This window comes from Wolffia australiana, chromosome 13 (genome assembly GCF_029677425.1).
Source record: "Wolffia australiana isolate 7733 chromosome 13, ASM2967742v1".
Taxonomy (NCBI): Eukaryota; Viridiplantae; Streptophyta; class Magnoliopsida; order Alismatales; family Araceae; genus Wolffia; species Wolffia australiana.
The window spans coordinates 9,877,463-9,890,099 of record NC_135847.1 but is presented as its reverse complement, the minus strand read 5'-3'; the positions used below and the strand labels follow the sequence as shown (position 1 = coordinate 9,890,099).

Here is a 12,637-nt window from a genome sequence, read left to right as displayed (position 1 = left end):
AATCATCAACTGGTACTTAATGAGGGGGAGAAGGTTGATAAATTACAGTATCAACGATTGGTGGGACGTTTAATCTTTTTGTCACACACACACCCGGATATTACTTATGCTGTGAATGTGGGTAGCCAAATCATGCACGATCCAATATCACGCCACTTAGATGTTGTCATGCGGATACTAAGGTACCTGAAAGGTAATCCAGGTCATGGAGTGCTATACTCGAATGACAAGAATTTGAAGGTGGAGTGTTACACAGATGCTGATTGGGCAGGGAACAAAGATGATCGACGCTCGACTTGAGGATACATTGTGTTTGTTAGAGGGAATCCAGTTTCATGGCGAAGTAAGAAACAAAGTGTTGTTGCTCGATCTGCAGCTGAAGGAGAGTATAGATAAATGGCCCTAGATGTGTGTGAAATGTTGTGGCTACGGACACTCTTGTTGGAACTAGATCTATTCAGTCCTCATCCACTTGTCTTATATTGTGACAGTATAGCTGCTATCAACATTGCGAAAAATCCTGTGCAACATGATCGTACCAAGCATATAGAGATTGATCGTCACTTCATAAAGGAAAACTTGGACAATGGTATCATATACTTGACACATGTTGGCTCAAATAAGCAAGTTGCAGACATATTGACTAAGGGGGTAGACTCATTGGGATTCACTTCCTTGCGTACTATAATGAAGATACACGATATCTTCACCAACAATGGAGCTCTATGATTTCTTGATGAACCATGATGTTATTACTTTGTTGTTTATTTTGTGCTTATGTTTGAGTCAGGTTGGATGTTAGTTAACATCACATCCTGAAGGGGAAGTGTCGTGGACTCAGTCAGTGTGGGTCCCACATAGTGGAAAGCCCTACTTATGTTCACGATAAAACATTTGTTGTTTTAGAATAGAAAAATTAAGATTCTTTCGCCGCCTCTCTTTCTGCTCTTCCTTCTAGATCTTCCTGGTTTTTCCTCCTTTTCCTTCACTCCAGAATCTCAAGGTGTTGTCTTTTTTTCCTTCTCCTACATTCTTCTTCATTCTTTAGCTCCTCTCTCTTCCTCTCCTCTAAACACATAACATTATCGGACCCATCATTACAAGGCTTTCTACAAGGCGTGCAAGGTTTGCGTACGATGGAACCATAAACACCAAAAAGCGGTCTGATCTTAGCCCCCAATACGCCCTCTGGGCCAAAGGGACTTGTCTTTCACCCATCGACATCACCAGCGATGCCGCCGTGGCCGACCCAGATTTGAAGCCCCTCGGCAGCTTGTACAACCCTGGCAGCGCGACTCTCATTGACAATGGCTCCAACGTCATGGTGAGAACTGGAATCTTGCTGTTCTGATAAAACTTTCTAGTCTCTAGTAGCTTCCTTTCAAAGAGAGAAATACATCAATCGCAGCTCATATACACAAAAGAAGTCAGGGTCATCATCATCTATGGAAAGAATTACAAGCTTTAACAGCTTCACTGGCATCCACCTTCCTAGCATACCATCGATAGTGTCTGGTAAGCCCCTAATCGCTCTCATTCCATCTTCTTCTTTAGCATCCACTTTAAATTTTTTCTTCATCGTGTTCGTCATCATTGCCTCCATTTTCTTATGCTTCCTCATGCTAATTGAACGTCATCGTCGCCTTCTAATTCGTTTTTTTGCTCTCCAGTTACCTCGTGGAGTTGCACCTGGCTCATGAAGTGACGACGGAGCCATCAGCGTGGTGGGTATCTTGTACAAGTACGGCCACCCTGATCCCTTGCACTCGCAGGTATGCATGCTCCTTATCCCCCTCTCATAATGTTTGTAACCCGGCATTTATTTTTCTACCATCTTTGTCTTGGACGGTGCAGTTGGAGGAAAAAATTACATCTTTGTCGAAAGCTGTCAAGAACAAGAATCACCACGCGAACGTGACAGCCAGTCTTGTAGATGCAAGAGCCTTCACACATCACACAAACAAGTACTATCGCTATGTTGGCTCCCTAACAATGCCACCTTGTACCAAAGGGGCGACCTGGAACATTCTGGGCAAGGTAAGAAATAGTCTTTCCCCCTTTTGGAATACAGAAGTAATTGACTGCTCATTGCTATTTCTTTGTTTGGGTTATTTTTCCTCGATATAATTTATTCCCCCTCTCATCGTTCAGTGTTTATATCATTTCCTCATTTCAACCAGCATGCCTCTCCTTCTTCAAAGCATCGTTTGTAGTATTATGTCTTTTTCCTGCTTCGGTTTATATTTTTGACGCTGGCTCCTCACCTTTGTTTCGTGTCAGGTGAGCCAAATAAGTGAAGAGCAAGCGAGCTCTCTAACCTCTCTTTTAGAGGATGATTGTCACTACAACGCGAGGCCAACTCACCTCTCCACGGTCTTCGAGTGATCCTGTGCCACCACGATGTATAAGCACCCAGCCAGAAGTCAAAAAAACGTTAACACGAGTCGGGTTCATATGCCTTTGTATCGCTAGCAAAATATTGTGATGTAAATCATCTTCAATGCTTATGAGCCTCCTCAAGTCATCCGCAAATGTTGTAATCCATGGCAATAATCGTACTCCATTTTGACCACTAAATATACATATGTAAACACATCGTACAATTTAATCAGAGCGTGCGTGGCTTAGTCATGCTTTATTACTACACCTAAAATGAATGGTTTGAATATATCCCGAACAGCGCTCTCTCTCTCTCTTTCCATCTCCCTCTCCCTCTCCCTCTCCCTCTCTCTTTCCCTCTCCCTCTCTCTCTCTCTCCACCTCTCTCTCGCCTACTCCACCTCTCTATCTCTCTCCCTCTCCACTTCTCTCTCTCTTTTCATCTACCTTTTTCTCTCCCTCTCCCTCTATCTCTTTCCCCTTTGTTCTCTCTCCCTCTCGATCCCTCTCCCTTTCTCTCTCTCCATCTCCCTCACCCTATCCCTTTCTCTCTCTCCATCTCCTTTTCCCTCTCTCTCTCTCTATGTCTCCCTCTCCCTCTCCTTCTCTTTCTCCGTCTCCCTCTCCCTCCCTTCTCTTTATCCATCGTTCTTTCTTTCTCTCTCTCTCTCTCCGTCTCCCTCTCCCTCTCCTTCTCTTTCTCCATCGTTCTTTCTCTCCATCTCCCTCTCTCTTTCTTTCTATCTCCCTCGCTCTCTACATCTTTCTATCTATCTCTTTATCTTTTTCCGTATCCCTACCTCTCTCCCTATCCCTATCTATCCTTCTCCCTCTCCTTCACTATCTCCATCTCCCTATCTCTCCTTCTCCTTCTCCTTCACTATCTCCATCTCCCTATCTCTCCTTCTTCATTTCCTTCTCTCTCTCTCCAACTTCCCCTCGCTCTATCTCTCTCCATCTTCCTCACCATCTCCTTCTTTCTCTCTATCTCTCTATCCATCTCCATCCCCATATCCCTCGCTCACTCTCAATCTTTTTTCCTGCATCTCTCTCTCCATCTCCCTCTCTCTCTTTATCTCTCTCTGTATCCCTCTCTCTCTATCTCTCTCTGTATCCCTCTCTCTCCCTCTCAATCACTCTACCTGCATCTCTTTGATTCCATTTCCCTCTCTCTCTCTGTCTCTCTCTCCATCTCCCGCTTCCTCTCTATCTCTCTCAGAATCTCTCTCTCACACTTCCTCCCGCTCACTCTCACTCAATCTCTCTCTGGCTGCCTCTTTCTCTCTCCATATTCCTATCTCCCTCTCCATTTCCCTCTTCTCTCTCTCCCAGTGTCTCTCTCCCTCTCCCTCTCCATCCCTCTCTCTTCCTCTCGCTCTTCATCTCTCTCTCATCCTCTCTCTCTTCACCTATCATTCTCCCTCTACCTCTCTCTCTCCGCCACGCTCTCCATCTCTCTCTCCTCCTCACCCGCTTCCTCATTCCCTCTCCTTGTCTCTTGCTCTCGTTTGCTGTTTGTCTCTCTCTCTCCCTCTTTCTTTTTTTGTCTCTCTCCCTCTCTCTCATTGTCTCTCACCCTATCCGTCACTCTCTCTCTGTCTTTCTCTCCCTTCCCCTCTCTCTCTCTCTCAATGTCTCTCTCTCCCTCTGCCTCTCCATCTCCATCTCCCTCTCTCTCTCTGATTCTTTTTCCCTCCATCTCCATCTATCTCATTATCTCTCTCTCCCTCCGCTTTTCCCTTACAATTGCATTGTCTTTTTCCCCCTCTCCCTATCTTCTCACATTGTATTTGTCTCCTCTCTCTCTATCTCTCTCATTGTCTTTTTCTCCCTCTCTCTCAGATTGTCTTTCTCTCTATCTCCCTCTCTCTCTCCTGTATTTTCTTTTTACCCCTCTCCCTCACCCTGATTGTCTTTCTCTCCCGCTTCCTCTCTCTCTCCTAATTTATTTTTCTCGCTCTCCCACACTCTGGTTGTCTTTCTCTCCCTCTCCCTCACTCTCACATATTTTATTTTTCTACGTTTCCCTCTCTCTGATTGTCCTTCTCTCCCTCTCTATCACTATCTCATATTGTCTCTGTATCCATTTCCTTCTCTATGATTGTCTTTCTCTCACTCTCTCTCACTATCTCATATTGTCTCTGTATCCATCTCCTTCTCTATGATTGTCTTTCTCTCCCTCTCTCTCACTATCTCATATTGTCTCTGTATCCCTCTCCTTCTCTATGATTGTCTTTCTCTCCCTCTCCCTCACTCTGATTGTCTTTCTCTCCCTTTTCCTTTCTCTCTCATAATTTATTTTTATCCCCCTTCCACACTCTGATTTTCTTTCTCTATCTCTCCCTCACTCTCACATGTTTTCTTTTTCTACGTTTACCTCTCTCTGACTGTCTTTCTCTCCCTCTCTCTCACTCTCTCATATTGTCTCTGTATCCCTCTCCTACTCTATGATTGTCTTTCTCTCCCTCTTCCCCTCTATCTCTCTTGGTATTCCTCTCCCTCTCCCTCTCTCTGATTGTCTTTCTGTCCCTCTCCCCCTTTCTTTCATTGTCATTCTATTCCTCTCTGTGAAAAAATAAATCCAGCCCAATATGTTATATTAGAAATGCAGAATATAACAACTCGGACTAGATCGATTTGAAAATGGAAAGGGATTAGATAATAAGAACCATCTTACTTTAGAAAACCATTTCAATGTCGACCACCCTGGAAGAACAGTTTTTACCCTTAGAAACTATTCCTAATGCACTCGAATAAGAGTGAAACCAGTCAGCATGAGGACATAAATGATAAGGCCAAGGATAATCAATAGTCTTCAAATCTGAAAATTTATCAGCTGTGGCCATGGCAGAATAGAGGCCTGCATTACTACCCTACTTAACCCTAGCAACATTAGTAGTACTCATATCACCAACACCCATCCTTCCATTATTCAACTACGGACAATCTCTTCTAAAATTTCCTTTCTCATGACAGTTGTGACATGCATAATCTTCAACCAATTGGTCCAAGTCTTGGACCAATCTGTCTTGTCTTCTGACTTCCTTCTGTCTTTGTGCCTTCCACATTCTTTCCCATTCTTCATGTAGAGCGCTTCACCCTGAGTATATTCCGTGTCTTTCTTCTTCCGATAATCCTCCATCAAGGTTGTAATCACTTCCTGAAGACCTAGTACTTTGCTTCAGTACAACACCGTCATCAGAATATGATCATATGACTCGAGAAGAGAAACAAGCAGAAATATTACTTTGTTCCCATCGGAGATTTACTCCTCTATCTTTGTTAAATCTGTAATCAACGGATAAAATCACTCAATATGTACAGGTCAACTGACACCTTCAGCCATATGTAGACCAAACAATTGTCTCTTTAATTCGAACTTGCTGATCGTCGACTCCGATCCAAAGCATTTTGCCAACTTATCCCAGATCGCTGTTGTATCCTTGTCTCCAAGAGGATAATAAAGAGCACTATTAGACAAACTTGATCAAATGGTGATCAGAGCCTTCTGTTGATACTTATGAGAATAAGCTACTATAAGATTCTCAAGCTTTGGCCCATCCAAGGTCAACGCCGAATCATTTTGGATCAACAGGTCATAGGCCTGCTGCTTCCCCAAGGTAATTTTTGGCGAACTGTCTACCTTCTTACATCAGAACGAGAACAGAACGCCAAATGATTTCCAATGAAAACAACCAACTAGCTGTGATACCATAACTTAAATAAATCCAACCCCAGATGTTATGGTAGAAATAAAAAGTAGAACAATTCAGACAATATCAATATGATGGTGTATAGAGGTAGGTAATAAGAATGTCCTTATGTTCCAAACCGGATGTTTCAAACCGAATGTAAACATCCAAGGCTCTTAGTGCAGGGCACTAGCTTGTCGTGTAGTGCCGTAGAGCACCTCCCCCTTCAACTCCCAAGACAAAGGAGTAACCACCAATAGCTGGTGAATAAAAATAACAAGGGAGACATAGAAGATGAGAGTTGAAGATACAAGGAGAAGAAACACAAATTACACCTGATGGCTGTAGTTAGGATTAAGGATCATGGGGGGTGATCACCAATTTCAGTAGGAGATAAATGAGCCCCTAATGGGTAATTTTGTCAGCAAACAACAAAAAGGAAAGGAGCACGCCTTGATTCCCACGTTCCCCTCTCTAAGAGGGGTTTTTGACACCACTCGTGCACTTTCAGAGTGGTGGAACTGAAAAAACCCCAGCACTCTTCCTCTCTCCCTTCTCCTTCTCTCTCATTGTATTTCACTCTTTCCTCTCATCTCATTGCTCTCTCGCTCATACATTGTCTCTGTCTCCCTCTATTTTTCTCTATCTTTATTATTCTCTCTCTCATTCCCATTTTTCTCTCTCATTAATTGTCCCTCTCCCACTCCCTTTCCTCTGTTTCTGTTTTCTGCCCCCCTCTCTCTCTATCTCATTCATTGTCCCTCTCGCCCCAACAAATTTATCAACAAATTAATTTCGTAACGCTCTGTGTTCATTTTTCGGGACAAAGCCATGATCTGCTAGTTAGCCAGCGAAATCTCGCAATAGTAAAACATTTAATGGCCTGGGAAAACCCATTGCAGGAGTGATTGGAGAAGCGTTTCAATAATATAAAGACATGACAAAGGCCATGGTTAACAACAATGATGTGTTTGGGCCAGTTTAGAGGTTTACAGGCTATAGAAATATTCACATATGCATATTTGTGTGGGTTAAATGCCATGTCCCTGCCATTGGAAATAGACATCAGAACCAGAGAATAGAACACTCAATATTTGAGATAGAGTAATTCCCCCTCCCATATTCAAAGTTGGTATTTTATTTTATTTAAAAGTTTAATTTACAAGCTTCCCTTAAAATGTGGAATTGTTTTCGTACTTTCACTCTCTTACAAAGTCCTATAAGTAGGCCAATGTTGAAATTTGTGCATTGGTGTTTTTTTTGTTGAAACTTCTGCTTGATTGTTTGCGCCGTCTCTATCACTGCCGCCTGTTGTGTGCTCCTCGATGTCTAATTAGAGGGGAACTAACTTTACAATGCCTGGGATGATCACATTACTCATGCCCCGATTTCATGTTTCCCAAACCCTTGCCTCTCTCACCCCGTTCAAAGCAACAATAGACGTAGAAGGTAATGTGTAAAGATATAGCAAATGGACAAACCAAGATAGGTGGTTAAAATCGTTGATTCTGCTGAATAGTTTCTCACACATTGGTTCGTATTTATCGCATTCTATATAATATGATAGGAGTTATCTATCCATCAAACCAAATGTCATTATAATTAGTTCTCATATCTAAAACTAAACTAATCCCCTTTGTGATTTTGTTACCTGCCTATGATTTGATCCTTGCCATCTATGTTTCATCTAATCTATGTTTCAACTTACTTTTAATCCTGACTGCTAATTCTCTTAAATAGTGGAGGATACGTGTCGTATTTTTATTAGCCAATCTTTATTAAAGCTGTTATTGGTCGGCACTACAGCAGACTTGGCTACCAAACTGCTGACACTCATTTTTTTCTCCACCTTCCGTAATACCTTCCTTGGAGGAAAATGGCAGAGGAGAGATGTAGAGCTTTCCCCTTACTGAATAGCACTGAGTTTGAGGAAGCAATTTTGTGAGAGCTTGAATGATCTGTTCTCAACTAGAAACAAATCAAATTTGTAGAGTCTTTGCCACAACTTGATCTTCCCCAAAATGGAAATGAATCTCCACGTGTTTTGTTCTAGCCATGGGAAACTAATGATTAAAATAAGAAATAGGTCGGATGTGGTTAGAAGGTTACAGAGATGGGATCATCCACGCTCAGTATTAGAGGAGATTGACTCCAGGAAGATGATGCAAAAAAATCCCTGGCCAGGGTAGTGAGGATATTGACGAAGGCATTTTCCAATGATTGGTGTTATGCATCAGTACTAATCAAATGATGTATTAGGGGTTGACGATAAACCATAACGTAAGTCGTTCGAGAGTCTGTCATGGATGGATTTTACATATACAGTAACCAATGATGGTAAAGGTTTCATGAGAGAGTTCGAGACAACTTTGTATCTTCTAGAGCACGATGTGTAGCTTGGCACCCCGCGGGCTGGAAACGTAGCCTATCGATTGGGTTAAACTAATCCTTATATATTTAATCTATATTGATATAGTTAATAATAAGGTTGGTCAATAAATATTGTTCGGCTGTTAAAGTTATTAACTAGAATGATACATAGGCCTATAGGGTCACACACACAAGGTCATAAGTGCATTCGTGGATATATTTGACATTGGAGGGTTTTTGAGAAAAAACATAAGAGGGAAAGGGGTCTCATTTTAAGCACCCATGCTAGCCTGGTTCGAGAGCGCCCTCCTTTCTTCATTTTTCACCCATGCAACCAAGGAAAGTTTCCAAGAGGTGTTGAAGAGGAAAAGGTGGAGATCCAAACGCCGCTTGATTGTGTTGATACTTCTAGAGGTCGTATGCGTGAAGAGCATTGGAACAATTTCAAAGCAAGCATGTCAAGTGTAAAATAAGTTCCCCAAAAAGCTACTTTCAATGATTTATTTTAAAGGTAGATTTTGAATCGATCGACACGCTTCTACATCCATGGAAACATGTTTTCCATGGATGAGCCAAGGCACCAAACATAGCATGCATCATAGCATGCACCCGCGGCCACCCAAGTGCGCCCAAGAGCCACTCACAGCCACCAATGGGCCCCCGCGGCCACCCAAGGGGTGCCCAGGGTTGCCCACGGCTGCCCATGTGGCGCGAGGCACCCGCGACTGCCCGTGGGGCCCTATGGCCGTCAAATGGGCACCACAGCCGCCAGCAAACCCTAGCCCTGCTTCACATGACCACTCGCAACCACCTACGGCCACCCCGACAGCCCAAGGCTGTTGCGCATGACCAACGGTGCATAGCAGTTGCCCACATAGGGCGCATGCTACAGGTGGAGAGGTCGCCACCTAACCCAGATTGGGTCCAATCTGATCCGGTTTGAGCGGCTTTGAAAGCCGTCGAAACCAGATTGGGTCGACCGGTCAAACTCGAGCCAAACCTGGGTAGATTGGGTAGGATCCTGATCGACACATGAATAGGTTGAACTTGATCCGATCAGGTTGGACCAAGATCGCTAGATCAATCGGATTCGATTGTACCCGTGATTGAATTCGATCAAACTTAACCCAATCTGATCGGATTGGATCAAATCTCCAAAATTTTTATTTTTAATTCAAATGCTGGAGCCAGGGTTCGAACCCAGCTTTCGCACTTTGGCGGAATGAGAATGGTTGGCGCTACCAATGGACCACCCATATCTCTTTGATAAATATATATAATATTAGAATTTTAAATATTTTCTTTAATAATTTATTAATTTTAATAATTATAAATAAATTATTTAAAAGCCAAAAAAGTTGCAAAAATTCTTGCCAAATTAAAAAAAACTGTTCTTAATATTATTAACTCAAATAAATCAAAATAAAAGCAATTTGACTTTGGTAAAATTATGAAAAATAATTTTTTGGATGTTTGCATGTAAATTATTATGCCCTTCAATAAAATTCCAAAAGTTATTTAAAACATGAAAATAAATATTTTTTAATTTTTTAAGCATGAAAGTCGTGTTTCTTTGCTAGAATTTCAAAATTATTTAAATGATTGTTTTTCATTGCATTTGTTATGTGATTTCATGTGCGATATAAATATATGGAATGATGAATGTGATGTTGAAACTCAAAACTTAGATGGACTTAATGTAGGTTCCCTTCAGTTAGTGGACCAATGAGATTGGAATGTGGAGTTTACTTTATGAGATAGTGAACTTACACTCACACATCCAAATTTATACACCACACTTGAGTTAAGGCATATGTTAATATTAGATATTACACGTGCATATGCCATCAATGAGACCATATCAAAATCCCCCTCTTAAAAAATTGAGCCACAAACCGAACATGACGAGCTTAAGTGTGGCCCTCCATCGTTATAGTCTTAGGGTCTAAGTCCCTTCTAAGCTAGGTTGGTGGAGTCAACTCGAGACGTACTTCTTCAGGAAGAGAAACTAAGAGCTAGTGTGTAACACAAGGTCAACATAGAGGAACCATGTAGTTTGTTGGGAGTCTACTCCAGGGTTACACGCGAATCTATTTTTGATAAGTAATGATGGTATTGCTCAGACCAAACTCTCTGCTTGGTGGGGGTATATTCCAGACCGCATGAACATTGGGGACCAAAATATGATTGGATATTGCAAGGGGTTGCAAGTCCTATGAGATGGGTGTTCAATAGTATGCATTATGATTGGTGAGGGTATACTCTAAGTTGTATTACACTTGTTGAAATTCTGATCCCCACTTGAAAATAGTCGATTTCTCCTCTTGCGTACGCTTGAGGGTTGTATGGAATGATGAATGTTAGTAAGAGCTATTTATATTCGATTAACTTAGAATCTGCTTGAACTAGTAATTCATTAGATATATCCTATGAAAGGTAAATATGTCATCGACCAACCTGATACGTGGCATAATGGATGCCAACCATTTGACTGGACCAAACTTTACTGATTGGCTTTGGAACTTAAAGCTCCTCCTTATGGCCAGGCACACAGCCTACATCCTTGAAAGTGATGGCTCGGGAGAGCTTGTATCAGATGCAACTGAACTGGAGATTATAGGATATCAAAAGTGGAAAGATGACTCCACAACAGTCGAATGCTACATGCTAGCTTCTATGTCCAATGATTTATAGAGGCAACAAAAAGATATGGAGCCAAGGCCAATGCTACTTCATTTAATGGAGTTATTCGCCAAATAGAGTAGGACTTGTAGATATGAGAAATTGAAGAGCCTGTTTAGGGCTCGCATAACCAAATCATCTTTGGTACAAAGTCATGAACTCTCTATTGGGATAAGCATGGAACTCATTATTCAATCCTTACCTGATTCATTCTCCCAGTTCATTGTTAACTTTAACATGGATAAAACTCAGAGGACTCTTCTAGTGCTGCTTAACATGTTTACCACTACCGAGGCAACATTTCGAAGGATAATCCCCAAGTTCTCTTTGTTGTTAGGACCAACAAGAAGAGAAAGGCGATGTCTGCCCCATGGGAAAACAAAGAGAAGAAGCAAGGGAAAGCACCACTGGCAAAGAAGGACAACGGCGAGAAAGGCATGTGCTTCCATTGCGGAACATAGGGTCAGTAGAAAAGGAACTCCAAGAAGTAACTCAATGAGATAGCTCAAAAGAAGCATGGCAATGCTTTAGGTGCTGACAAGTAGACTAATACCAAGCACTGTGGGGCTGAAAGTGGGAATGGCACAAGAGTTGCTACTTTCACTATGGAGACAATGAATCTCAGGCTTCCATCCGGAGATTTTCTGTCTTAGGAAGACTGCTATTATGTTCCTAAAATAATACAGAGCATCATATCTATTTCATATTTGGATAGACTCGGGTACACCGTGACCATTATGAACAAATGTTGTTTTGTTTATCTTCAGAATAAATTGGTTGCATTAGTAGCTTTGGTCAATGGGTTATACTGGATGGATATTTCCTCTTATGATCTTCAAGTAGATGTTATTCTAAAGAAGAGTAAACAATCAATGAACACAGCCTATTTATGGCACTATTGGCTTGGGCATGTTGGAAATGAAAGATTACTGAAGTTGCATAAGGATGCATACTTGGGTTTAGTTGATTTTGAATCATACACAACCTGTGAATCTTCCATTATGGGCAAGTTATCCAAAGCCCCATTCTCACGGAATGGTGAGCATGCAAAGGGCATTTTGGAACTCATACATTCTGATATATGTGATCCTATGCCTGTCCAAGCTAGAGGTTGTTATTATTACTTTATTACTTTCATTAATGATTGCTCTAGATACGGATGGGTATACTTAATGACGTATAAATTCAAATATCTTGAGAAATTGAAGGAATTTAAGAATGAGGTGGAGAAACAATGTGGAAAGAGTATTAAAATACTTTGATTAGATCAAACTGGAGAATACTTGAGTACAGAGTTCACTCAATACATGAAGCATAATGGTATCCTGACTCAGGTGACTCCTCTATATGCACCACAATTGAATGTAGTGTTGAAAAGGAGATATCAAATCTTGTTAGACATGATAAGATCTATGATGAGCTTCTTGAAACTACAAGTGTTCCTCTAGGGATATGCGCTTGAAGTAGCAGCACATATACTAAACATGTTACAAAGCAAGTCGGTAACTTCAAAA

General features: G+C 41.6%; 1 protein-coding gene across 1 annotated transcript; it reads left to right on the top strand.

Annotated features, from left to right (window-relative positions):
* The first annotated feature begins 256 nt into the window (after window positions 1-256).
* On the top strand, window positions 257-2,455 carry LOC144710898 (alpha carbonic anhydrase 1, chloroplastic-like). Its single transcript, XM_078584741.1, is given in 6 exon segments — window positions 257-386; window positions 1,200-1,324; window positions 1,409-1,515; window positions 1,703-1,772; window positions 1,855-2,037; window positions 2,281-2,455. Coding segments are annotated over 6 exon segments (720 nt in total). The 3' UTR covers window positions 2,386-2,455.
* Window positions 2,456-12,637: the final 10,182 nt, after the last annotated feature.